Source organism: Nilaparvata lugens, chromosome 11 (assembly GCF_014356525.2).
Source record: "Nilaparvata lugens isolate BPH chromosome 11, ASM1435652v1, whole genome shotgun sequence".
NCBI lineage: Eukaryota > Metazoa > Arthropoda > Insecta > Hemiptera > Delphacidae > Nilaparvata > Nilaparvata lugens.
The window spans coordinates 32,973,255-32,998,876 of record NC_052514.1 but is presented as its reverse complement, the minus strand read 5'-3'; the positions used below and the strand labels follow the sequence as shown (position 1 = coordinate 32,998,876).

General features: G+C 35.9%; 1 protein-coding gene across 1 annotated transcript in view; it reads left to right on the top strand.

Annotated features, from left to right (window-relative positions):
- Positions 1-25,622, top strand: part of LOC111044804 (B-cell lymphoma/leukemia 11A) — a 140,158-nt gene that overhangs the window by 78,921 nt on the left and 35,615 nt on the right. Inside the window, 1 exon segment of the mRNA XM_039438259.1 lies at positions 17,131-17,613. Coding sequence (XP_039294193.1) covers positions 17,131-17,613 — 483 coding nt within the window.

Genomic DNA, 25,622 nt, shown 5'->3' with positions numbered 1-25,622 from the left:
ACTCATTTCCTATTCCTCATACTCTTCTAACTCATCTTCTTTCTTCTATAGACCGTCCATACAATTCTCTTATCACCTATCCACATATATGTAGTATATTTATTCTTCGGAACGTTCCTTAACATGTTACCACCAGGTTATCAAATTAAGACATCTTGTTTGGCAGTTTTCGGTGCTGAGGGATGAGAAATATTTGGGAGGTTGGGAGAGAACTAGAGAGGGGATGATGATGATGATGATGATAAGGTCAGTAGAGACAGAGAGAAGCAGAAAAAAACGAGGAGGACGGAGATGGAGACGGAGGAGAAGGAAAATATGATGTTTAAAAGGTAGTTGTAGTGGAGGTGGAGAATTGGGAGAAGGAGGACGACGAGAAGGAGGAGGATGGAGAGAAGGAGGAGGATGGAGAGAAGAAAGAAGGGAATGAGAGAGAGATGAAGGAAGGGAATGAGAGAGATGAGAAAGGGTATGAAGAGGAGGATAGATGGAAGATGATGAAAAAGAGGTGGGTGGATAAGAAAGAAGAGGTTGGGAAAGAGAAAAAGGTGGTGAAAGAGGAGGAAGACGAAGAGAAAAAAGAGTTGCAGTAGCAGGAGGAGGAGGGAAAGAAGAAGAAAGGGAATGAGGAGTAGGAAGAGGATGAAAAGGAGGTGGGTGGATAAGAAAAAAGAGGTTGGGAAAGAGAAAGAGGTGGTGAAAGTGAAGGAGGACGAGCAGAAAAAGGAGTGGGATTAGAAGGAGGAGAAGGACCAGAATAATGAGGAAGGGAGAATAAGAAATTAGAAGGAGTGGAGGAGTAGGAGGGAAGAGGATGGGAAAGAGGTGGAGAAGGAAGAAGAGGTTAAGAGGTGCTCCTCGCATGACGAGAAGGAGAAGGATTGGAAAGATGAAAGGAGAAGAAAATGTAGGAGGATGAGGAGAAGAAGCAGGAGAAAGAAGAGCAGAAGAAGAAGGTGAGAAACGAATATCGTAAGATAAGGAGGAAAAAGGAAGGTTCTGGAAGTCCCTTGTCCCCGAGTAAGAGCTGGAACCTAACAAGCCCCGAGGATGGGAGAGAGAGAGAGAGTGTTGTCTCTCAGGGAGCCTCGATAATCTGATAAGCACATTAGAGATAGCCTTCTAGGCGTCCCCAGTGACGTCAAGGCGTCATCAGGCATGAACGGCGACGCAATTTCACCTTTCCGAAAATACGGCTCTTATTTCTACCGGGAGTAGCCTACCACGGTTGGCTGACAATTACTGGATCACTGGGAGACATCTAGTTAATATTTCATACAATTTTGGTGCTCAGAGAAGATTGAGGTGTAGGAAAATATATTAGGGATATAATTATATTGATTGATACTAGATCATTATAGATAGATTGATACTAGATCATTATAGATAGATTGATACTATATCATTATAGATAGATACTGCATCATAAATTTTAAAACAATTCTCCAATGGGCAGTTTTTTAGATCTTATTAAACTGAACTATAAAATATTCTAGTAGAATCGATTTGTAACTAAAATACAACCCACTATAAAAGATGGATATTTTACTTCAATGGGAAGTGAAATTGAAAGATGTATAGTGGGCATTATAGTTAGTTGTAAAGAATTTCATGACCGTAAAAATATCATTGAGGTTATTGATAGAATTTCAACAGATACATTCTTTAATGGACTGTTTTTTAGATCTCATTTAACTGCACTATACAACATTCTAGCAGTATCGATATAAAAAAATATATAACTGAAATGTAACGTTCTCACTATAAAAGATGGATATTTTAGTTCAATGGAAAGTGAAATTGAAAAATGTATAGTGAGAATTATAGTTAGTTGTAAAGAATTTCATGACAGTAAAAATATCATTGACGTTATTGAAAGTATTTCAAAAGATAGTTTTTTAGATCTTATTGAACTGAACTGTATAAAATTCTAGCAGTATCGATTTACAAAAATATATAACGTTCCCGCTAAAAAAGATGAATATTTTACTTCAATGGAAAGTGAAATTGAAAGATGTATGGTGGGCATTAAAGTTAGTTGTAGAGTTCCATGACACTAAAAATATCATTGACGTTATTGGAAGTATTTCAAAAGATACATTCTTTAATGGGCAGTTTTTTTAGATCTTATTGAACTGGAGTATGCAATATTCTAGCAGTATCTATACACAAAAATATAACGTTCTCACTATAAAACATGGATATATTACTTCAATGGAAAGTGAAATTGAAAGAAGTTAGTATAGTGGGAATTATAGCTAGTTGTAAAGAATTTGATGACAGTAAAATTATTGAACAGTTTCAAAGTGAGTAGCAACTTACTGGTCAATACAGTACAGTAGGCTACATTATCAAATCAACATATTTGAACAGACCGCTAAATATTAAAGGAGTATGTTTTTGACACTGAAACGTGTATTTCATGTTGCACTTGAAATATGCAGTAATCGTATAAAACAACTATGATAGACGAAATTACAGTAATTGAGCTAAGACATTGATTTTAGGACACTTATTGAATCCAATGGACCATTAAATCTATTTTTAGTCCATGTGATTTAATGAGTATTCTGTAAACCGGGTCTAAAACAAGAATATAAATCAGTCGATCTCTCTTGGAATAAGTAGTGTAGTACAAAAAAACTGCAGAAGCAAAAAACAAAAATATTGGAATGAGGTTGGAACAGAATGATGTGAGTTATTAATGAACCAGACGATGCAAGAACAAACCCTAATTTTCTGAATCAATCCAGTTGTGAATTAAATAATACACCACTCCAATAACCTATCATAAGTAGAAACAAACCATATATTGAGCATGTGTGACAGTCTCATATATTTGGCCGTATTATTCGGCGGTTTTGATTGATGACAGGGTTCCGTAGGGTTCGAGACAGTAATTTCCCATTTCCTGGAGACCGGCACACCCCCCTACCCCTTGACAGCGGGTGGTCCTTTCCATGAAACCCCTCCCTACCACACCGACTCGATTGAGGAGTATGTGTGAGTGAAGTGAGTATGTATATGTTGTATGTGTGTGAATGAGTGTGTATGATAGCCACGGGTCCTTCGTTAACCTCACGACGACATCTCACACTTGCCCCCCCCCCCTGTAGCTCACCCCCTTAAATATCAGAAGGGTGTCGAAACCTATAAACGTTCCTGCCATATCCTTTTCCGCCCACCCTGTATACAGTGGATGGCCACTTTATATACAACAAAACAAGTATACTGCCTACTGCCTACCCCAACTTGTTATGAATGTGCATATTCAGTATATCGATCAAACTCTAGTTTGTTATTCTTGCCTGATTACTCATCTGCTTAAACGTCGGTGAACGGAAGTTTTCTGTTGTTCCAACATCATGGTTGATCTCTGTTATAGGCTTATCGATGGCACACGAAATATAATAAAATTCTTCCTTAATCAATAATTTGGGAAGTGGTTAACCAAGTAATATCCAATCGCTGATAAAATATATGTCACGTACTTCTGGTACTCTCGTTGTGAAGGTGACTGTTTGGAGGAAGGTCCACTAAATCCCAGTTAAAATTTGAGGAAAAACAATATTGTTTGTGACCTCGAATCGAAATCAAATTGACGGTTTATTCATCTCTTATTACCATCGTTTTTATTTTCCTAGCTCAAAGTTTATGTGGATAACCCTAGGTTAAAAATTCTTACGATTGAATGCTAGAGTCCTTCGTAGTTGAAGAAAGTTGGCGAATCAATGAGAATGACAGGCTTTACAATACAAAAATATTAGAAACAAATACAGGAATCAATTGGAACTCTATTCTCTCACAAGAAATAATACTGATATCAAAATCCAAAATTCGATAACCTACTAAAAAGCTTGTAATTTCAAATTCTATTCCTCTGTTGTTTAAAATTTCGAATATACTCAACATTTCCAAAAATCTCAACCCCGAATTCTACCGAATATTTGTTTCAGTTTCACAAATTCCAGTATCAGCTGAATCCCACACTAGAAGAATTCACCAAAATTCGAATTGGGGCTTGACATTACAGTTGGGTGAATAATATGGGTGTTTGAGGCCCTGTGATAGGACATAGGACATAGAGGGCATGGGGCCCTGTATATGTTGACGAATAAAGGCTGTCTAAAACATTCATGGACGAATCGCATCAAGCTAAAAGTGTCCGCACTCAAATAGCTGGAATTTATCAGTCGCATAGTGGATGCGTTTGCGATAAATTCTACAAAGAGTTTTTGGCCTCTACTCTCTCATATTCCACCCCATCACTATAGTTCACTCTCTTTCATTTGCCGATCTCTCTCTCAAATACTCTTTCCCAATCACTATTCTCTTTCACTATTCTCCTTCCTTTTCTCCCCTTCTCTGTTTCATTCTCTTCACTCCTTTCATTCTTCAATACTTTTCCATGAATATTATATTCATCTTCTTTTGTTCTCCTCTCCCTCATCAGTAAATCTCTGTTTCCATATCTCTATTTTTCTTATTTTTATCTTCCTCTTACTTTTCTTCATCTTCTGTTTCTTCATACATCCACAATTTCACACACTTCTTCTTCCATCATCTCTTTTCATCCCTACCTCTTTTTATCCCTTTCTCTCTATCCTACGCACACCAAATTCTTGACCTCACTCTCTCTATCCTCATTTCTCTTCTCACTTTCTCTTTCCCTCTCCTACATATACTGAAATCCCAACCCTACTCTCTCCATCTCCCTCACACTCACTACGCATTGCAGGTGAGGTGTGAGTGATCAACCAGGGGTCGGGCCATGCTTCCGAATTTGTTGTTTTTGGGGGTTTCGCATCCGAGCATGATACGCCCAATCAAAAACTGTGTTCTATCGCCCAGTCTGTCGCTCTATCATCAATCATTTCAAACAGCCAGCTATCGAAAATTTCCACAAAGACCGATTGTCAAAGTCCAGAATGGTGTGTGGGTATCATGCCCACCAGCTGCTATTTCGAGGGTACCGTTAAACCCGCTGTAAATAGCTGACTCCGGTCCGTACAAAATGGCTGTTTCCGCCGACGCTGCAATTTGTTGGAAATTCTCGCTGTTGCTTCCACAAAATAACTGGATAGATCAAAGCGATTTTTTGTAACGATCAACTTATATTTTCAGGCTCCAAAATGTCAATCCCTCTAGGAATTATTGGGGATTCCTGGTATTTTTTTCGGAAAATGATTGGATCAAACGATCTGCATCAAAAATGTTTTTTGACTAAGGGCCGTTTGCACAGTGAAAGCTTAAACTGAATTCAATCAGCTGTTGCCTTAAACTCAAAATAATTCACATTATAACAAATGATACTTGATATAGATTGAATCCAGTTTAAGATGAAATTTCGTTTAAACTGGCACTGTGCAAACGGCCATAAAAGTCGTAGTAAAAACTGATAGGAAAAGCGTAGGCCTAGTCAAAAAGTAGCATACTACAAAAGGATGGTAAGTCTGAAGTATGGACATTGATATGTACTAGTTATCTCTTATTTGTCAAACATCACATGTAATTTGAGTCGATCAATTTACGATGAAATCTGAGTTTGTGAATGATAAATTTGCAAAAATCAAAATTCATTTGTTGCTGAATTGTCCATATCTCCATATCTCCGTCCATATGTCCATATGTCCATAAGTCCATAATATGTCCATATCTTCTGAATGGTTGCGAATTTCGCAATTCTGATGGTCGATTCGTGATCCACGCATCAAAGAGCATGAAGAGACGAAGTTTCATCGAATTCAAGATTCTTTCATTTCACAATATAACAGTCCAAATATAGCTGGGTTATGTGTCACTTAACATTCTTCAATTACACACGTAAATTGAGTGTATTGAGAATATTCAAAAACACAAAAATCATTTTCAAATTAAAAAAATATTTCGAAATTAAATTAAATTAATCACAATTGATCAGAAAATTCCAAACTTTGAAAAAAACTTTAAAATGTTGATACCGAAAAGACAAACACACTATTTAGAACTTATGTGAGTTTAATGATTCACCTCCTTCTTGTGATTATGTCAATATGGTAGGCCATGTCTCCTCATTTTCACAAGGAATATTATAAACGGGATATTGAGTTGATGCATTTTTATAGAATATTATTCCGTTCTATTGATTTGGGATAGATGATATATCTCATTTCCCTTACCTTCTAAATCTGATGTGAAGAAGTATTGGATTATTTATTAAACAACAGAAAATTCAGTGAATACGTATTACAGTATAGTATAACAGTAAATTATGTACAAACAGTATATCTTTTTTATAAATAGGATGATTCATTCTATTTTAATCCATTGAACACAAGATCCAGTAAGTTAAATATACTTATGAAATCCGATTATCACAAGCAGTATTATCAAAATACTCATCTTTCTCAAACTGGGTTATATACCCCACTAATAGTCCGCATAATAGTGGAAGATGCAATATAATTATACAGAATTGTTGTTGGAGATAGCAGCTAGATTCTTGTGCGGAGTGGACATATCTCTTGGCGCGAATGGGACCCAGACCTGTTCTTGATAGAATTATAGCTGAGGACCAGAAAGTCACCACTTGACCTCTCAGTTATACCACTCGAAACCACCCCAAGTGTAGGTTAGGTGTGATTAGTGGTGGACTACGTACCTATAACTTACACTAATAAATAGTGGAGAGTGTCTGTTGTGAGTATCCTTGCTTCCAAAAATTTCAGGAATTATTTTCAAGTCCGCATGAAATAAATAGAAAGAAAAATAAAAATCTCAGTATATGATACTATAATAATCTCAGTTCTGATATGAAGTAAAATCACTTGAAAATGGCATCAATGTTGAAACATGTTGTGATAAAATAATTCAAAAGGGTAGTGAGATTTTTATTTTTCTTTCTATTTATATTACAAGTAGGCCTATACAGAAAAGAGATAATAAAACCTCATAAAATAATATGCTTCACTTGGTTGTTTATGAACATTACTTCTTAGAGTTTCTATGAAAATTCTTTTATGGGAAATGGAGAGCACCATTTCAAAATGTTTATAAATTATTTTATTTGAATTTAATTATTTGCCAAAAAATAGAGGAGTGGAAACCAGTAGTACGTACCATCTCTGGAGATTCATGGAAATGCACAATGAAATTGATAAAGATTCATGATAATTTTATATTGTACAAATGAATAATTTCAAATTCCAGTTCAAAACAAGGAAAGACAGGAGTTTATTTTTCATGATTTTTCATTTTAAACATAAATTGATTGTCTACTCCAAGAAGAAAAATATCCATTCAACAAAAATATTGATTCTGGGAGGGGCTTGAAAGGATGAATATCAATTAGATAGGAGCATTGGTTTGTCTTTCTTGGTTTGGATAGAGGAAGTAGAAGACTATTACCGAATATTTGGCATCAGTAAGACCACAGCCTTTATTATCAGAAAAATCTTGGAGGGCAGCAGATTCTTATATTGGTTGAAATAAATAGAGAAATAGCAGTGAGCAACTGAGAAATGAGAGAGAGATGCAGTGAATGTGATAATTAAGGAAATGAGAGTGATACCACAAGGAATAGAAGGAGAGGGAAGGGAAAGCATTGGAATAAGAGAGAGAAGTGAGAGAAACGGATAAAATAGAGAGGAGAGGATACAGTGGTAAAGTATCAAAAGAAGAGAGGAGAGATAGAAGAGTGAGAAGCGAGAGAAAAAGATACAGAGATGAAGTATCTCTTGAAGAAATGGGGAGTGAGAAAGAAACGTGTAAAACAAATGGAATATGAAGAGAAACAAGTGTGTGAAGAAGACACAGAAATAGAAGAAGATGGAATAGTGTGGATGAGTTTGAGAGAGAGAGAGGAAGTATCAGTGGCAAAGATAGGGTCCAATTGAGGGTTTGGCCCTCAACTTAAATTGGCCATATATTGCCAGGGTCTGATTGTCTCACATTGTCTAAGGGGGAAGTTGGAACTTGCAGCAGGCTATAACTGCAAATCGAAGAAGTCGATGTAAGTGGAAATCAGCTGAAAAGTTTCCAGTCTTCCATCTCTCCTAATTTTTCCGATATCCCATCCATCTGTAATTCTACACAGTCTATATGTTACTGGGTTCCTGATTTCTCCCTTCAAATATCATGTAGTCGAGGAGCCAGTGATTTTCTTCTTCCTGTCTTAGTTTCTGCCTTAGCTTTCATGAGTTTCATCAGTATTGAATCATTTACTCTATAAATTGTTCAAATTTATTAAAAAATTACAAGGTCTCAAAAAGTTTTTTTCAAGAGGATTTCAGTGAGTAGATTTGAGAGTCATACTGTTACAAATCTGAATTCTATTACTATTATATTTCTATACTTGGAAATAGGAATAACCAAGTAAAATGCAAAATTACCACACGCAGTTTTTTTCCGAAGAGTTTACTTCTTACAATCATTCAAAATACATTTCTGTTCCATAATAATCATTTTCCAAGTCAAAGAATTTTACAAACAATTCATCGATTGGTTCTCAGAAGCTATTATAAAATGAATTGAATGATAAAGAGTCAATGAGAAAATGTATGCTACCAATATTAAGTTATGATCCACAACTGCTCACATTTTTAATAAATGAAAAAGACCAAGACATTGTCAAAAAACCACAGATTTATTAATACTTAGAAAGACCGGTTTCGGTTATTACACCACTGTCAATCTCTGATAAGCTCTGTCTGAATAGATAGTTTATCAGAGATTGACAATGGTGTAATAACCGAAACCGGGTTATGGTTTGGAATGGTTATTGTGGTTATGGAATTTATCAAATGGGAAATTCTAAGTATCAATAAATCTATGTTCCTTTTAACAATTTCTTAGTCTTTTTCATTTGATATGAATAATCACCACAATATCAACTTCTCAACTACACAAAAAAGGTTGAATATTTCTTTTTGAAAAGAAATTGGAATTTATTGTGCACTATAGATTGAAAAGAAACAACTCTCAAATCATGATCATCGAATAGGGCTCAGCTCAAAAGAGAAATAATCATTGAATTCCAACTTCATTTTTACCACTCTTTTTGTTAGTCATATAACAAAATTGCAATTATTCGACAAACTTCCACTGTGAATTGTTGAAATGTTGAATTGAAACTCCTTTTGTGCCCTATGAACTGTCAAACACCAACTATCACAACTCAGCAGCAGGGTCAACAATTTAATGACATCCGTGGTGATGACTCACTGACAGTTTTTTTAAGGTTGGATTTTCTCAAATCATATACAATGCATGAGAGGAGGAAGGAGAGAAGTGGGAGCAAAGGAAAAAGAAGGTGATGAGAGAGAGGGGTGAGAATGTCCATCTTCCTGTACACTTATCCATGTTGTTTAGGTTGTCACATGCAACCCTGACCCAGCAGGAAAGGGCTATTTCAAAAAGTCAACCCTCGTACTCAGGGTGCAAGACAGAAAGAGAGAGAACGAGAGAGGAAACGATTAAGTGCCGTCGCCTGGACCCCTGCAGACATTGGAAGACTTTTTAACCTCATTAAAATTAATTGCAAATGGGAAATTCATCTGTGTCCAGGCTGGAGACAATGTCGGCTCCGCCCTCGTTGTTGAAAGAAGTCACGGTTTGCTTCCGGTGTTGACATCACTTTATAATGAGGACGTTTCACATGTGGTGTGTGCTGGGGATTTGAGGTGGACTTATCGGTTTTGTTTTGAACAATCATTATCAAAAGATCATTGAGGTCTAGAAATAGAAGTATCCTTATAGTTACACCTCGAATCCAAGTAGTGGTTGATAATACTTTTCATAAGCTTATACCTTGAATGATTATCATTCAAATTCATTACAGGAGAACACTGATTCTTTTTTTATATATCCTCACTCTTTCCTGAATATTAATGTGTAGTGAGAATACAAAGTTACAAACAAATAATAGGATAGGATAGGTGTTTGTCAATTTCCGTGCTCAAAAGGTAACATTGATAAGGGTTCCATTGAATACTATCCAATCCAATCCAATAATTGAGAGGTGACGAGAAAAATAAAATACAGTGTTTTTCAACTTCTCTCTTTGTTTAATATCCATTCATTGTTCATGATTTGTGCCAGTATTATGAATGAATAAATTAATAAGTCGACGATACTCTTCCAACTGAATTTATCTCTATGCTTTTGGATTGATTCAATTAGCGAGATCATTGCTTAAAAAATGAGAATTTTGTGGAAATTTTCTCATTTATAAATTTCATTGCATTTGGACTTGCATGATTACATGACATGTTCAAAAATATTTTTATCACTCGAACAATATGTGATTTCATTGAACCATGGTGTTCACTACAGTTGTTTTAAGTTCACTGGAGACCTCAACTGATTCACAACAATTTATATTTCTTAAATAATGTTGATGAATAACTCGTCCCTTTATATTTACATAACTCTATCATGTTGTACACATACATTATAATAAGATGATAGAGAGAATGTTTCCCGTTCGCTTTATAATACTGTAAATCATGTATGAGGAAAATAAACTGCTCATCCATTTTGGGTGGGAAATTGAGCCAAACATCTCGCATGGTAATGATAATAAGATTATAGAGAGAATGTTTTCCGTTCGCTTTATAATACTGTAAATCATGTATGAGGAAAATAAACTGAACATCCATTTTTGGTAGGAAATTGAGCCAAACATCTCGCATGGTGTACAGGATTCATAAAACAGGCTTCGGAGAACACACTGTTGGTGGACTCCACTGTAACATAAGTCGAATTACGAGAGTGGGGAGGTGTTAAAACCAGGGGGTACAGACTAGGGGGCTCACTGGGGGTTCACACAAACTTCTTGGGGTAGGCATCAAGTTGCACAGATGGGGCCAGTTGTGTTAAGGGGGGGGGGCTGTGAAAAGTTGGGGTACCATTTGAGAGAGGGAAGGGGTAGTGGTGTGATGATGGACTTTTTGGAAACCCCGACTGGGTGTTGGGTATCCAACAAACCCGGAACTAAGTTTCGTGGTGTTGTTACTAGTGGGGGCGGGGAAGGATTTTGAAAACTGGACTACTCTGTTGGGGGTTGGGGGGTGATTTTGGGGGTCTTGGGGGGTCACAAGTTTCTCACCAGCTTGAAGGCGTGCGTGAAACTTGTCCATTACCAACTTGAGACTTAATCCCTCGTTGCACACTCTTTCCACTCTCAACACTTATGCGATGTGCGCTGCGCCACCGATCGAAGCCACAAAATAACTCACAGCCTACAGAATTGGAGAGAGAGAGAGTAATGAGGGGAAGAGTGAGAGGAGCATAGAGTAGTATGGAAGCAGTGGGTAGAGGCAGATGAGGATGTAGTACAAAGCATAGAACTTAGAGCATGGAGAAGCATAGTAGGAATGGATGAATGCAGATGTGGACAGAGCATAGAGCATACAGAAGAAGATGAAAGAAGGGAAATGAGAGAGATAAGTGAGGAAGAAACTTCCAAAGATATGTTGATGATAAGTAAGAAGCTAGTATGCAGTTGAGAAAAGTATGAGGTAAGAGAGAGCAATAGAAGAAGAAAAGAATGATTTGTAGGTGGAAGATGAAAGAAGGGAAATAAGAGAGATAAGTAAGGAAGAAACATTTTGAGGAAGACAAATGATAATGTTGATGATAAGTAAGAAGCTAGTACGCAGTTAAGAAAAGTATGAAGTAAGAGAGAAAAATAGAAGAAGAAGAGAATGATTTGGAGGTGCAAAATTAAATGGAAGGGTGGTGAAGAAGGAAGAGAAGATACAGTGGCAAAGAGGAGAAAAGAAGTAAGAAGCAGTAGAAGAATGACTGCCTTTATTTTGACCTAGGAGGGCGAAGTTAGGGCGCTCTCTTACACTTCACCTTCCAATACAATACTTAATCATAATTTAACGACGATACTCAGTAAAAGAAAAATGGAACAAAACAATATTTGATATGAAAAAATAGTAAGAAAAATAAAATAGGTGGATTAGTTGAATAAAATTAAAAGTAGAGCATTCTAGTACAGAAGATGGAGTGATAAAGAGGAGAAATGGACCAGGGAGCAAGAAAAGGAGGAAAATTAGAAGCAAAAAGAGTAGAAAAGATACGGTAGAACTGAGGTACTGAACGATGTAAGAACAGATGGATAAGTTTCGGAGGAGGGGGTTGAAGATGCTAAAACAGAAAGAGTATATCAGTACTTGATAGGAGAGAATCAAGCAGATAATAGAGGTGGGAGAGAAACAAGAAGGGTGAGTGAGTGGCAATGGAGTTATTGGGAGAAAATCGATTGATAGAGAAAGAAAATATGAAAATTAACTCTGAAAATATCAGAAGAGGAACAGGAAGGAGGAGTAGGTCAGCAATAGGACAAAGTGAAAGTGGTCGGCGAGATAAGACATCCAAAATAATCCAAGCAGAAGAGAGAAGCAAATAGAGAATCTCTGTCAGCTCAGAGGAAAAAACAATACTTATATTTCATTCCACTTTCATGTGCTATTAGTTTCTAAGATGAACTATAACATGTAAATCGTTCTTTCTGAATTACTTCATAACTCTACTAAAATGTTTTAGGTGCTATTCAAATACAGTGTGAAGGGGTGTTTCTTCCAAATAACGGTACCTCTAAGGTTAGAGAAGGATCGTTGTTCTAGTTTACAATAAGCCAGGCCTGTTCCGACAGAAAAACATCTCACAACAAAGATGGAATCCCCTACAAGATACAGCAGCTGCCCTGCACATTGCTGGCAAACAACTGTATTCAGTGGAAAAGGGTGGATTTCGCCGGGGGTGGATGGGTGAACCACCCTTGACCACCCTGCTTCAGTGGGGTGACCCCTCCACGCGTGGGAGTGACCCATACTGACCACTAGCTGACCGCTCTGCTGACCAATGGCGAGCGTTCCCGCTCGTGGCCAATAAGAGCTCGCCTAAACTCCCGGTCAATATTTCCCGCATCTCCCCGCTAGCCGCGTCCCGCCAAAAATGTAATGCACATCTTTTCCGTCTCGGTTTGGATGAAAATCCAATATCGCAGTTCCATTTTCCCCGCTGCCAGCCGAACATCTGTGACTGCCAGTTATAAATTCGAGTCTGGAGCGTTTTGTGGATTATTTCACCTAGAGTAGAATCATCTTATAAATCTTGAACAATTAAAGAACTATAGAGAGTCATTAGTTATCCATTATTCTTAACTGTTTGTTCTGTCGTTTCTCTCTCAAATATTCTAATGAATAAACTGAATTATGAATAAACTGAATGAAGTGACAGTTGGATTTCTTCATCATTATTATAGATAGCATCTAGTTTAGAAACTATTAAGCTATTACAGGGGAAATACAAGCGATATTTTCAGTTCCACCTGACAATATGGTTTTTATTTCACCTTAATAAAAAGAGATCTCTTTCATAGTATATTTTCTTTCTCCACATCTCTGTTCAAAGTGTAGAAAGCTATAGCAGTATGATTTAGCAAATAAATTCGAACGAGTTCTTGAATACAATAATACTATCCAGTAGTCACTTCTGGAACTAAACTCTGGTTGAATCCCTATACTCCACATATACTTGGGAAGAATGCCGTCAAAGAACCTCGATAATAATTTACAAGTTTAACCATATAATAGTTAGATTATAGAAAACTGGTAGCTTATAAGACATTTCAATGATTATGACAAACGTAAATAAAGTTAGAAAATATGTCGCTGATCATGACAAGCTACTGGATGTTCTGTTTTTCTATTGACAATAAACTGATCGATTCCATATCAAATTCTAGTAGTAGGGGTGTAAGAAAGTTGGATCAATAGATGCTCATGATTTCAAATCAATCAAGACTGATGGAGCATCAGAATAATAATCGCGAGTTTTAGCTATGATGAATGAATGATTCTTGTTGAATTCCTAATTGTATCGTCTATGAAATTTGTATCGTCGTAAGGCCCATTGACGGCTTAAATGATATATTCAGGTGAGGTGGAACTTTTATCAGGAACTTCCCACCAATAGAAGCCATACGAATACTATTATCTATTAACTTTTTGTCCAAACAATAACAATATTATATTGAAGAATATTAGAATATTGTAATATTAGAATATTTCAATATTGAAGAATATAAGTCACAATGATTTATTGTTTCTTGCTCAACTCTCAACAAAAACCTTTGAAAACATTGGACAACCTCCATACCAGCTAGCAAATTAATAATCCAAAAAGCTTATTCTGGTGTCGGTGGGAGTGAGCAGAGCACTACTTCACAAAGTAGGTTCGTGCTCCAGCATCAGTCAAAAACAGGACAGAAGGCTTGGGGACTATTGCATCCATGGGTTCTACCCTTCGAAAAATAATCGGTTGAAGACGGTATATGCTCTCAATATGTATGGACAATACATGTATATGGTCGAGATATGTATATAGTTGAAGGTAATATTATATGAATGGAAGTAGGTCTATGTGCCATGTGTTGGCGGGGCATAGGACACCACTCAGGCAGCCCTCTCAGATGATGCTCTTTCATCCCCTGAAATCAATAAACAGCCCCTCGAATTTATAGTGGCGGTGGTTGGACGCAGGCTAATCGGCAGACTGATCTGGTCAACAAGGGATGACATCTTTGGCCAGGGGTGGCTTTTGGATAAGCTCTAGTATTGCGAAGGAAATTAGGTAGATCTGTGGAGAAAGTGGAGGTTTAACTTGGCTTTGCTCTTATACTGTTATATAATATGTCAAGGAAATCATGAATTTGTAGTTAATTTATTTATTCATTAATTTATTGTTCAAAATATTACAATCATAATATAATTGTGACATTGAAGGAAAAACTAGGCTGAGCCTGTACTATTTCTCTCCAAAAATTATGATAACAAATTAAAGTTCAAAGAGATTATATTAAAATTATAATCGACTTTATGTTCATTCTGACACTTGATAATGGCATGACTGGCCGAAAATAGTGTTTTCTAAAAGGGTATACAAAAGGGTACTAGTAATACTGCGTAATTTATTAATTTATAAAATTTATGAGACTATAATTTTGTTTGTATGGTTAGAAACTCAATATTGCAAAAGTCTGAATACTGTGTAGGAATAGAAAATAAATGATCTCTTCCATGTTTTGTAGAGTAAATGAAATAATAATTTGAGCCATGGTAGCATATTTGGTATATGCATATCATAAATAAGATCAATAGATCATGAATTAAGTCGTAAATCAGCTCAATACTTGGTATTAGCAAAGAGGATGAGAATACGATAGATTTTTTGTTTGATACAGTTTTAGTTGAGCCAATGCATCCAAAAAAATAACTTATTCTTCTAAAATGTAACCGAGTAGCCTATTTAAAAAAATTCAAAACGCTCCTGATAAAAAATATACAAAGTGTCAGTGGGAAATGCATGTTATAATCCATGTAATAGTGTTGAACTATTCAATTCGTATTGCTTGTAAGTAGCCAATCATTATACTGAGATTTGAAGGAAATAATGTTTTTTGTCTTTTCAGAACACCGCAACTCTTCTGCTGTGACCGCTGAGAGTGTTTTAATCCCTGGAAGATATCATCGATAAAAGTCCAATCAAACTAATGAACGTTCGGAATATGATGGCACATAACTTCTGGAAGCTGTCCAATATTTTTATCAATCTCCCAACTTGTCCAGATAACAGATCTAGTGGTCCAGTCATTATCATCGATCAACGCAGTCTATCTTTCCGAAAGAGAACACGAAATTTCATTTATCAAACTGGGCGAGAACTAACGAATTTACGTCATTTAGTCGGGGCGAACAAAAAACGAAAACGATTTCGAGTATTGACACTTTAAAAGATTGTGTTGAAACTGAGCCGGTTGATCAAACGATGCAGTAGCGCCAATTGGTCCATTCTTGTCAAATACTAATTTAAGGCTATTCTACCATGGTGATAATTCTTCAACAGGAACCAGTTTTCTTGCAAAAAATTAGAGCTGATGATGGCTTCCTCACTTTAGCCAGAAAAATCCTTTTATTAGACGATTTTGGAAATGCATTCACTGGGTATTGTGGATTATACAAAGTTAGCCAGCAATGTAAATGGGTTTAGTTCCACATTTTTTAGTTTTCCCGGGCTCCATCCATGCTTCAAACTGGAACTTAGTGAGACACAAGAATTGAATAGGTACAACTTCACTCTACCATTTTTGTAGGCTTCTTATGAGTTTCATGTAGCAATTCAACCATGAACTCAACATAAATTGCAATTTGCGAGTGACGAATAATAATCAATAGTAAAATATAATCTTTTTTCTTACTGTATCTTAACAGTTTATGGATTTCTTTCAATTATTCCCATAATTGATAGTGAAAAATTTGTGAAACATCAGTTATCATTTTCCAGATTTTGTAGACTTTTTACATATTTTAGCCCAGCAATTCAAGCGCGAACTTAATGTAATCAAGAACAATAATCTCATCAACATTCATCCATTTCCTATTCTCTCAAATTCATGAATCTATCTTCATCTTCTCTAGATAGCATACTTTCTACATTGCTGATGCTATCATGATGGCGAATTTTTCACTCTGTTTATGAATCTTCAAAACTTTCTAAATATTGGAATTTTGTTCAATAATAGTTCATCAGTGAATCTCGATATATCATATCCTATTTTACCAATCAATCTTCAAATTAACTCACTTTCATCTATGCTCGCCCATCTTTATTTCATATATTTTTTTATCCACTCTTTAATCACATATCGTATAGTTTTGACTGGGATAGAGCAAAAGACTTAACTGCTCTACTACCGAATTATGAGTATATCCACACTACAGTGTATCAAATTTCGTAGTATAACTATTAATAATTGAAAACTATCGTATTCATTTTTGCAAACTGATTTCACATGTTGTTTGTTTGCTGGCGGAACAAGCTTAGTACAAAACTACACTTATCCCAAATTTTATCAACTGTATGAAAAATGTCCTATTATTTCTATCAAACTTTGAATACTATCGCCTTTATTTTTGCAATCCAATTTCAATCTATGTTTGTCTGCTGGAGCTACAAAAACGGCACTTTTCCCAAATTTTATCAACAGTATGAAATTACCCATTATTCCTATCAATGTTTGTATTATCGCCTACATTTTCCGAAACTAATTTGCTATTTTTTTTTTTTTTTTTTGTTTTCTAGCGGATGCTGAGGCCGGCGCACTAATGGGCGGCCAGGACATTCTGACGTGCGGCGTGTGCCAGAAACCGTTCGCCCTAGGCGACATCGTCAAGTTCATCCAACACAAGGTGCTCACCTGCAACAAGGAGAACTACTCCTGTCTGGAGCAAGCCACTTCCAACCACCTCGACTCTGGAGACAGCGACGACGGCAGCCAGCAGCAACCCCTAGGCGTCGTCAACACGCGACGCCCCTCCATTTCGGCGCCCATGAAGAAGGCGTCGTCGCCCAGGGTGCTCTGCACTCCGTCGCCGCCCGAGGACCCCGTCTGCTCGACGCCCATCAAGGACGACCCCCAAGGCGCCGATGATCTCGATTGTGAGGCCGGTGCTGGCATCAGGCCGCGCCGCATCAAGGAGGAGCTCGACAGTTCGGCGGACGAAGCGGGACTGAAAAAGAGCCGGACCGATGTGGCTGATGCTGAATCAAACACTACGCATTCTGGTGAGTACTGATCATAAACAACAATAATTTTGTCTCGTTATTCAATTCAATATTAAATCATAAGCCCACATATTTTTCCAGTCTCATCTTCTTTCTAAATAAGTATAAAAGAGGGAATAGCCCAATCATTGAAATCCCTGAATATTCGATCACTATTAGGGCCGTTTTCACAGTAACAGTTTAAACCAAATTTTATTTCAAAGTGGATTAAATCGGTATCAACTCTCTTTTGTTATAATGTGTTAAGGTGCGTACAGATTTACGCGCCGCGAACTTGAGTAATTCACTTTTAATCAGCTGATGCCAAGCTTTTTATATCTGTATCTTACTGTTTCTGTAGAAATACAGATATAGTCAGCTAAAAGTGAATTGCTCATGTTCGCGGCGCGTAAATCTGTACGCACCTTTACATTTTGAGTTTAAGCCACCAGCTGATCAGATTCAGTTTAGGATGTGACTGTGCAAACGGCCCTTAGTGTTATTAAACGTATTAACTAGTGATTATTTGAAATAAATCAATTTATCAGGAGGTCTGTTTCCTAGGACAAATGATTGAACCTATAGATCTAACATAAAAACATACTAAGTAATATTATTATTGACAAAAATACAAAGTTTTTCGTTAAAGGACTACTTTGTATAAATAAAATTTCCATAATATTTGAAGATATATCAGAATTAATAAAAGTCCTAGAAACCGGACCTGAGAGCATTAAATGAGTTAGGAAAACTTTGATAAAAAAAAATCTGAAAAAATATATAAATATAATATAATATATTATTATTGTAATCACTGAAACCTCTATAACAGCTTCCCCAACCACAAATGAATCTTGCTCAACTTTTTCTGGACATTCCTGCCAAATGGATTCAGTACCTCAACCTATAACTCGACCCTCTATTATTATTCTTTTCACTGGAAACTCTTAAAACGAATATTACAGTTCTCGATTAAAAGCTAACAAGGTATTCCCACACATATTTCTACTCGTCACCGACAGACGAAGCTGATGAGAATTTCGTCAACTAACTATAAGTGTGTAAGTCGGAACAAATCTGTGGCCGTTGAGACCGAGAAATAGTGTCCCATTATAATTAATTTGTTGCCGGCGAGTATTTAAAAACTAACCTGTCATTGATCCGGAGTCATTTGCATATAAATTTCGGATAACTCAAAGTACAACTTAAGCCGGTGAAACTTCTAGAACAAATCGGACAAAAATAGAAGTCCATTACACATTTCTTATATTTTCTCTCTCTTTCAAGTCACTTCCTTTTCGTAAGTTAGCCGCCTTAAGAGGACCGAATTGTTTCCAGTTTATCAAAAAGATTAGACAGACGTAGTTACGCATCTTCTTGATTGGTGAATACTGGAAGCGATTAGTGGAGGAACAAAGTATTGCCTAAAAGTGAGAAGTGACATTCTTATTGTTTTGTATTGACATGACCTCTTAGTCGGTCCGTTTTTTGCCTCAGGAGTTGTAGGTACTTTAAGAAAGAAGAATTTTTGAACCCGGAGAAAAAACTTGGAGGATTTAGTGCAGGAAGAAGAGTGATTGAAGAAAGAGGTTGTTATGACAAAAGAAAGAATTTGTAGTGATAGGATGGAAAATGAAAAATGAGAAAACAACACTGAATATTGAAATATCATTCAAAACTGATTGGATAAGTAGTAAAATTTATTTACCATGGACAAGTATATTATAAAAAAAAGGAATTCATTGAACTTTATCGAATTAATGATTACAGCATCATAATAGAATAAGGCACTGGATAGAAGTATATCATCATCTAGTAAGTGGTCTTGAAAGGATAGATCATTCAAAATAATTATACTATAAACATAGGTTAGGATGCAAATAAATAATTAGTCGAAGATTAAAAATAAGTAGGCTAGACTGAGAAAAGAAATCGAAAATGACATTGAGGCTGGAGGGAAATATAAGTTATAATAATTCAGTGACGACTAGAATGTACCTATGAAATATATGTATAAATATATTATATACTTAATCTATGTCTTAACAATTTAGTAATTACAATTAAATACATTACTAACAGTGACCACACAACTTGTCAAAGTGCTCATATAATTTCCAAAACTTTAAATGAATGTCAAGTGAAATAAAATTATTCATTTATTTTATTATATTATAATTTAATCTTTTATTAAATTAATCATTATATAATATATCATACAATAATACATATATAATAAAAGAGAAGACCATATTTTAAGGCAGAATTAAAGAAAGGAATCAGAATTCATCAAATTCTGAGTCAACAGTGGAAATGAGAAGCATTAGTAAACGGATAACCACTATTTTTTGTGAGCCTTTTTTGGTTTCTACCGAAATCTGTCCAACAAATGACCACTGCGATTGAACCGCCACGATTTATGAACAATACCAGTCAGCTGACACTCTCAAATTCAAATCCGACTCATTTAAAAAGATACCAGTTGAAACGCTCACCGTGTGAGGGAACTACATTCTTCCAAACTTGACAACGACTTCAACTGAAGTGTATGTTTTTTGTGGAGCTGTCAGCCGCATGTCAACCGAGAATTGGATTTGTCCATTAACTTTCTGACCTGTTGACAGACAGTCCAACAAACAGAAGTGGAAATTGCCATTGTCATTAACGGAATCTCAAGTGTAGCGATTAGAGCAGCGCTCATATCACATTCGGCTGGTGGATTCTGTCAAAAATGTGACTCAAAATGTTCCTTAAAATGTGCCCCGATCAGGTTTCGTTTGTTGGAAAAGCCGGTCAGCTTCATTGTCTTGAATTTGTATTCCTGAATTACTCGATTCTCTCATCTTATCACTGGATATTCTAATGCGGTTTTCGTTTTGATTAATTCCGAAACATTGTCTGACGTCTGGTTTCACATTTTTGTGTGTCCATACGACCAGTCTTTTCAATATCAATCTGCATTTCGCAATATCAATATCACAGGCATATTGTGGATTTCAAATTGTACTCATTACAAAAGTTAAAAAAAATGTAGCTTGAAGTTTAAACGTCGATTCTCAGTTGTAAGAATTTCTGAGGGTGTACGTCATTGAATCCCAATTATTCTCTTGAGAACTCTTCATTCATTTAGATTTTAGATGATCACATTGTTGTAATTGGAACATGAGTCAATCAAGTGCTACATGGTTTGTCAACTCTAGGACATCAAAGAAATAGATTATTTATTCTATGTTAAAAGAAAACACTAAGAAATTATCAAAAACCACCGATTTATTGATACTAAGAAGGACCACCGGTTTCGGTTGTCACACCATTGTCAATCTAAACTAAAGAGGAAAATGTATTCTATGATTCATGTTTATAGTATTTTCCAAAAAAGTTGGAATTCTAGATTCATGATGCAGCCACTAGTTGATTGAACAAAACTATACTATACTTTTTAAGAAATAATTATCATAAATGATAAATCTCTTGAGTAGGAATATCAGAATTGGCTATTCACAATAGTTGTAAATAATTGAATAATTATTGTCCACAATAATCAAAAATGTATCAGGCATTGATTAATTCTTTCACACTTTGTGCAATGTACAATTTGTTTGCTAAACGGCTTGTATCATTATCAATCACTTCAATAACCTTATTCAATTCCTCCAGTCAGTAATTGAAAGGAGACAGTGAAGAAGTAGCAAAATACTTATACTTACAACTAATTCTCTTGTTTTTATCTGTCTTTTTCTCACGCATTCTCCAGACTCTCTCCAATTTACTGTCCTTGTTCGTTCAGGAACTTACTCCAATTAAACTGTAATTACTTCAACTTCTTTATTGCGGGGTCTACAACGCCAATAGTATGGTTTTATGGTATCTCCTTGATTACTCAAATTAATTAATGTAATAGCTTCTGGACTTTGTAATCGTCCAGGTATAAAATTACATGAAGAGGTCAGTATAGAATCATTTACGATGTATTTATAGTTTTATGAATGAAAATTAGAACAAGAAAAGCAAGTATTCAATATTCAGGATAGAGTTTTGTCCTTGAACTGTTATAATAATAATAATAATATCGAGTGACCTGGATCAGGTCTGGTGTCAGAGTTTTCAGGTCGTAACTGATCAATTTCAGGGCCTCTGACATGACCTTGAACTGTTGAGTTATCTTTGTTGACAATCCGACTATACGTCACAACCATATAAATTTCAGATGTAGGGAAATGATTGAACATTCTTATTTTTAGAAGCTTACATGATTCTTCCCAGTATAATATCGCAGCATCTGAACTGATATCAAATTTCGCAAGCTTAGGAAATTTATGAATTCAGAATTGATAGCTAAAAAAGGAATTATAGCAATAATTAATCAAGTTTCCACTCGTTCACTAGTTATTAAATCAACAATAATTCAAAAAATTGTAGAACGTTACAAATAAAATTGAATCAGATACTGTCAGTCTGTAGGTCCATTCTGGTTGAGAAAGGAAACATCGGAATTGATTCATTTCTGATTTATCTGTGGGCAATGACATAGATATTAGAAACGGGAGATATTGGATGTATATTAGCTTACATCCTTGAAACATTGAGGGACAGAGAATCAGAAATAATAATAACAGGAGTAGAGAAGAGACAGAAGTTTTAATACTAAGGAAGAGAGTGAGAAGTGGGATGGAAAATAACCGCTTCACTCATGGCTCTCAGTAAGTGAGAGAGAGGGAAGAAAAATGTCAGTGAGAGATGATATGGGTACCAGGGAAAAATATATAGAAATATATAAGAAAAAAGCCAGCTCAAATATGAGATGGATACCTCAACTGAAGATTGCTTCGATATTGCATTAGAAGAGCCTTGGCAAGACATTGACATTTACAATTTTCAATCAAGCCCTGGAGCTGTGCGAAGCTGGAGGAGGAGATACAGAAAATAAAGTGAAAAAGGAACCCGATATCGAGGTAGGAAGACAAAGATGGTGAAGGAGAGAGGGAAAACAATCCTTTCTTGTCCCGGTTTTCGTGGAATGGAGCTCCCACCCACAAGGAAAACAATGTTTATTAACATCTGCCCAGAGTGGTTCCAATCTTTCACGGTTTTGCGATTGATAACAAGACGTGATCTGGGATCAGACACCCTTCTAAGTTACTAGCTGCTGGAGTCAAAAATATCTCTGTTTTCCCAACAATATTCTCACTTGGGGAATTACAAAAGTTTTTGTTATTCATTCATTCATTGAAACTGAAAATACTCCATTACTTCCTCGTTCACCTTACAATTAGTGAAAATGAAATTGTCAAACTTAGTATTCATCTATCAATTGAATAAAAAAATTTTCTGTTTCAACAAATTCTCTGACATATCAAATCTAGATATTTAGTCATGAATATATCTATTAATTTATCTCTGCTTGTTATCCCGAACAATATTTTCGGTTCAAAATTGCAAATGTTTTGTTATTCTCCCATTGGAACTGAAACTATCACGCACGTAATATCGTATTAAGATAGACATTTGACTATTTTCAAGGTAACCCCTGATCGATAATATTGATCGAACCTTGTCTATCTGTCTAGTCGACCACTCTCCGATCAAGGTCGTCCAATCCTTCACCTCAACAATACGTGATCATGACGTCATAAGGGCCGAAGCGAAGGGCTCTTCTCATCACCCAACAACATCTCCCTCAAAACGTTGTTGTCACCCGGTTGTTGTCAGTTTCCGACCTCCTGTCTCAAATTAGCTTTGTCAATGTTTACTGGAGCACAACACTTGGCCAGATACGACAGCCAAAAAAGAAAAGAGAAATTAAAGTTTTAAAGGATGGCTCAGCAAAAGGGGTGCCTGCGTCTATTATTCCGCGTTGTATAATCAGCATCCAGAACAGGATCTGAAGAGGGTGGACATAATCTCTCTATTACTATCCTTTTTTAGTGAACCGGAGCTGACCAGTTGAATTCGAATGACCCTTGTCTAAAATCATTATCTAACAACATTGTTTCTCCCCTGTTCAGTTAAGAACATCTGCATCTGACCATTGGGTAGCCCTGTTCATGTAGAATTAATACAATCAATTTTATTGTGTTCAGTGATGGTGTAGGAGTTTCTTTTGTCTGGTGATACTGTTTCGCTTCATCATTCATATATCCTACAGTAGGCTACTTGTGTCCTATCATTAAATTCGATTCATGCTGCCATTAAATCGTTAATCAATAATATGCATATACAACGTTTTTTATTTCACTTATTATGGAATGATTTAGAATACTCATGGAGAGTGAATAGGACAGAGAATTTTTTGTAATAAGAGATATATTCTTGTTTCAATTGATATAAAAAACCTACTATCTATGACTACATTATTCATTGAGAGTAAATACGCCAGATAATTCGTAATAACGAGAGAGAGAGAGATTGATTGATTGATTGATTGAGTACTTTATTTATGTAGATTACAATTTATGCTGGCTTATACACTTATATACAATAGCTTACAATACGGCAAAATTATAGATGAATTTACATAATATAGACTAATTATTGAACTGTATATGATATGAAAAAGTAATTTGTAATATTGTAACTATAGATAATTATATTGTTATGCATCTACATAAATTGGCGGAGCTGTGGACATATCAATGTCCATTCTTCGGAAAGAATATTAAAAATATTAAAAGAGGGAGAGAAAGAGAGTGAGAGTTATTGTTTCAATTGATAGATGAACCTATTATTTATGACTACCGTACATATAGAGAGTAAATACAACACGGCAATTTTGTAATAACAGTAGGATATTTTCGTCCAAATTAATAGACAAACCTGCTAAGACGCATTATTACATTGCTTCTCTATTATGAGAGAAGTTTCAGTTTCAATGAGTGAATAACAAAAAATTTGCAATTTTCAACCAAAAATATTGTTTGTGGTAACAAAGAGAGATGAATGAATGGATATATTATTACTACACATATGGAGATTAAATAATGTGTTATGAGCATCTGTAATAACAGAAAGGTAGTTTTGTTTTAATAATTAATAGCCAAATATTGAGTTGAACGATTTCATTTCCACTAATATTGTGAGATGGATACGAGCCACCCTTCCAACAGGAATACCGGGAGCACGGTGCTTATCTCTTCACGGCACTCATAATTTCAACAGAACTTAAAAACCCTGTTCGAAACATGCATGATAGTGAGTCCACTCTCAGTCTGCATTTGAAGTAAGTGATTTTACGAGTGATAAGAGAAGCATTGAAAAATAGAAGCGTGGACTGTGGTTAAGAGAGAATAGAAGATGCGTTGGCAGATGAATGGGAGAAAGATAGAGAGAGAATGTGCATTATGTAAGACCTCTCTCTGGACAACACTCGGCTTGATGCTTGATCATCCACAAGAATTATATATAATATATGTGTAATATATAGATATATAGGGTGACCAGAGCACACCCCTTATATACAACAATATTCATCTACCCCTTTCATACCGGGCTTTGACCAGATGATACTGATGCATCTGATCTCCCCTGGGTTTAGTGCGTGAGTGTGCATGTGTGAGTCTATGTGTACACACACACACACACATATATATACACAATTGTTTGTTATTCAACTGCAGTTTTGTGCAGCTTACTATGGCTAGTCACATTTTCCAGAATTCGAGCAGACCTCCCCCTTGAAGGTCAATCGTTTGGAAAATGGTCGGAAAATTGCACAATTTTCCGAGACAGTGATCGCCACTGATTGTGGGTTGGATGGCGGTTTGACAATTGGGATGGACATGATGAGCGGAGAGATGATTGGGGGGGGATTTATAGATAGCATGAAACCATAATTTAGAAATGGTATTATGAGAATAATATTGATTATTATACTTTTTGTGTAGTTGAGAAGTTGATATTGTGGTAATTATTCATATTGAATAAAAAGACGCAGATCAGAGATTGACAATGGTGTAACAACCGGAACCGGTCTCTCTAACTATCAATAAAATCTGTGGTTTTTTACAATTTCTTAGACTTTTTATATTATTTTA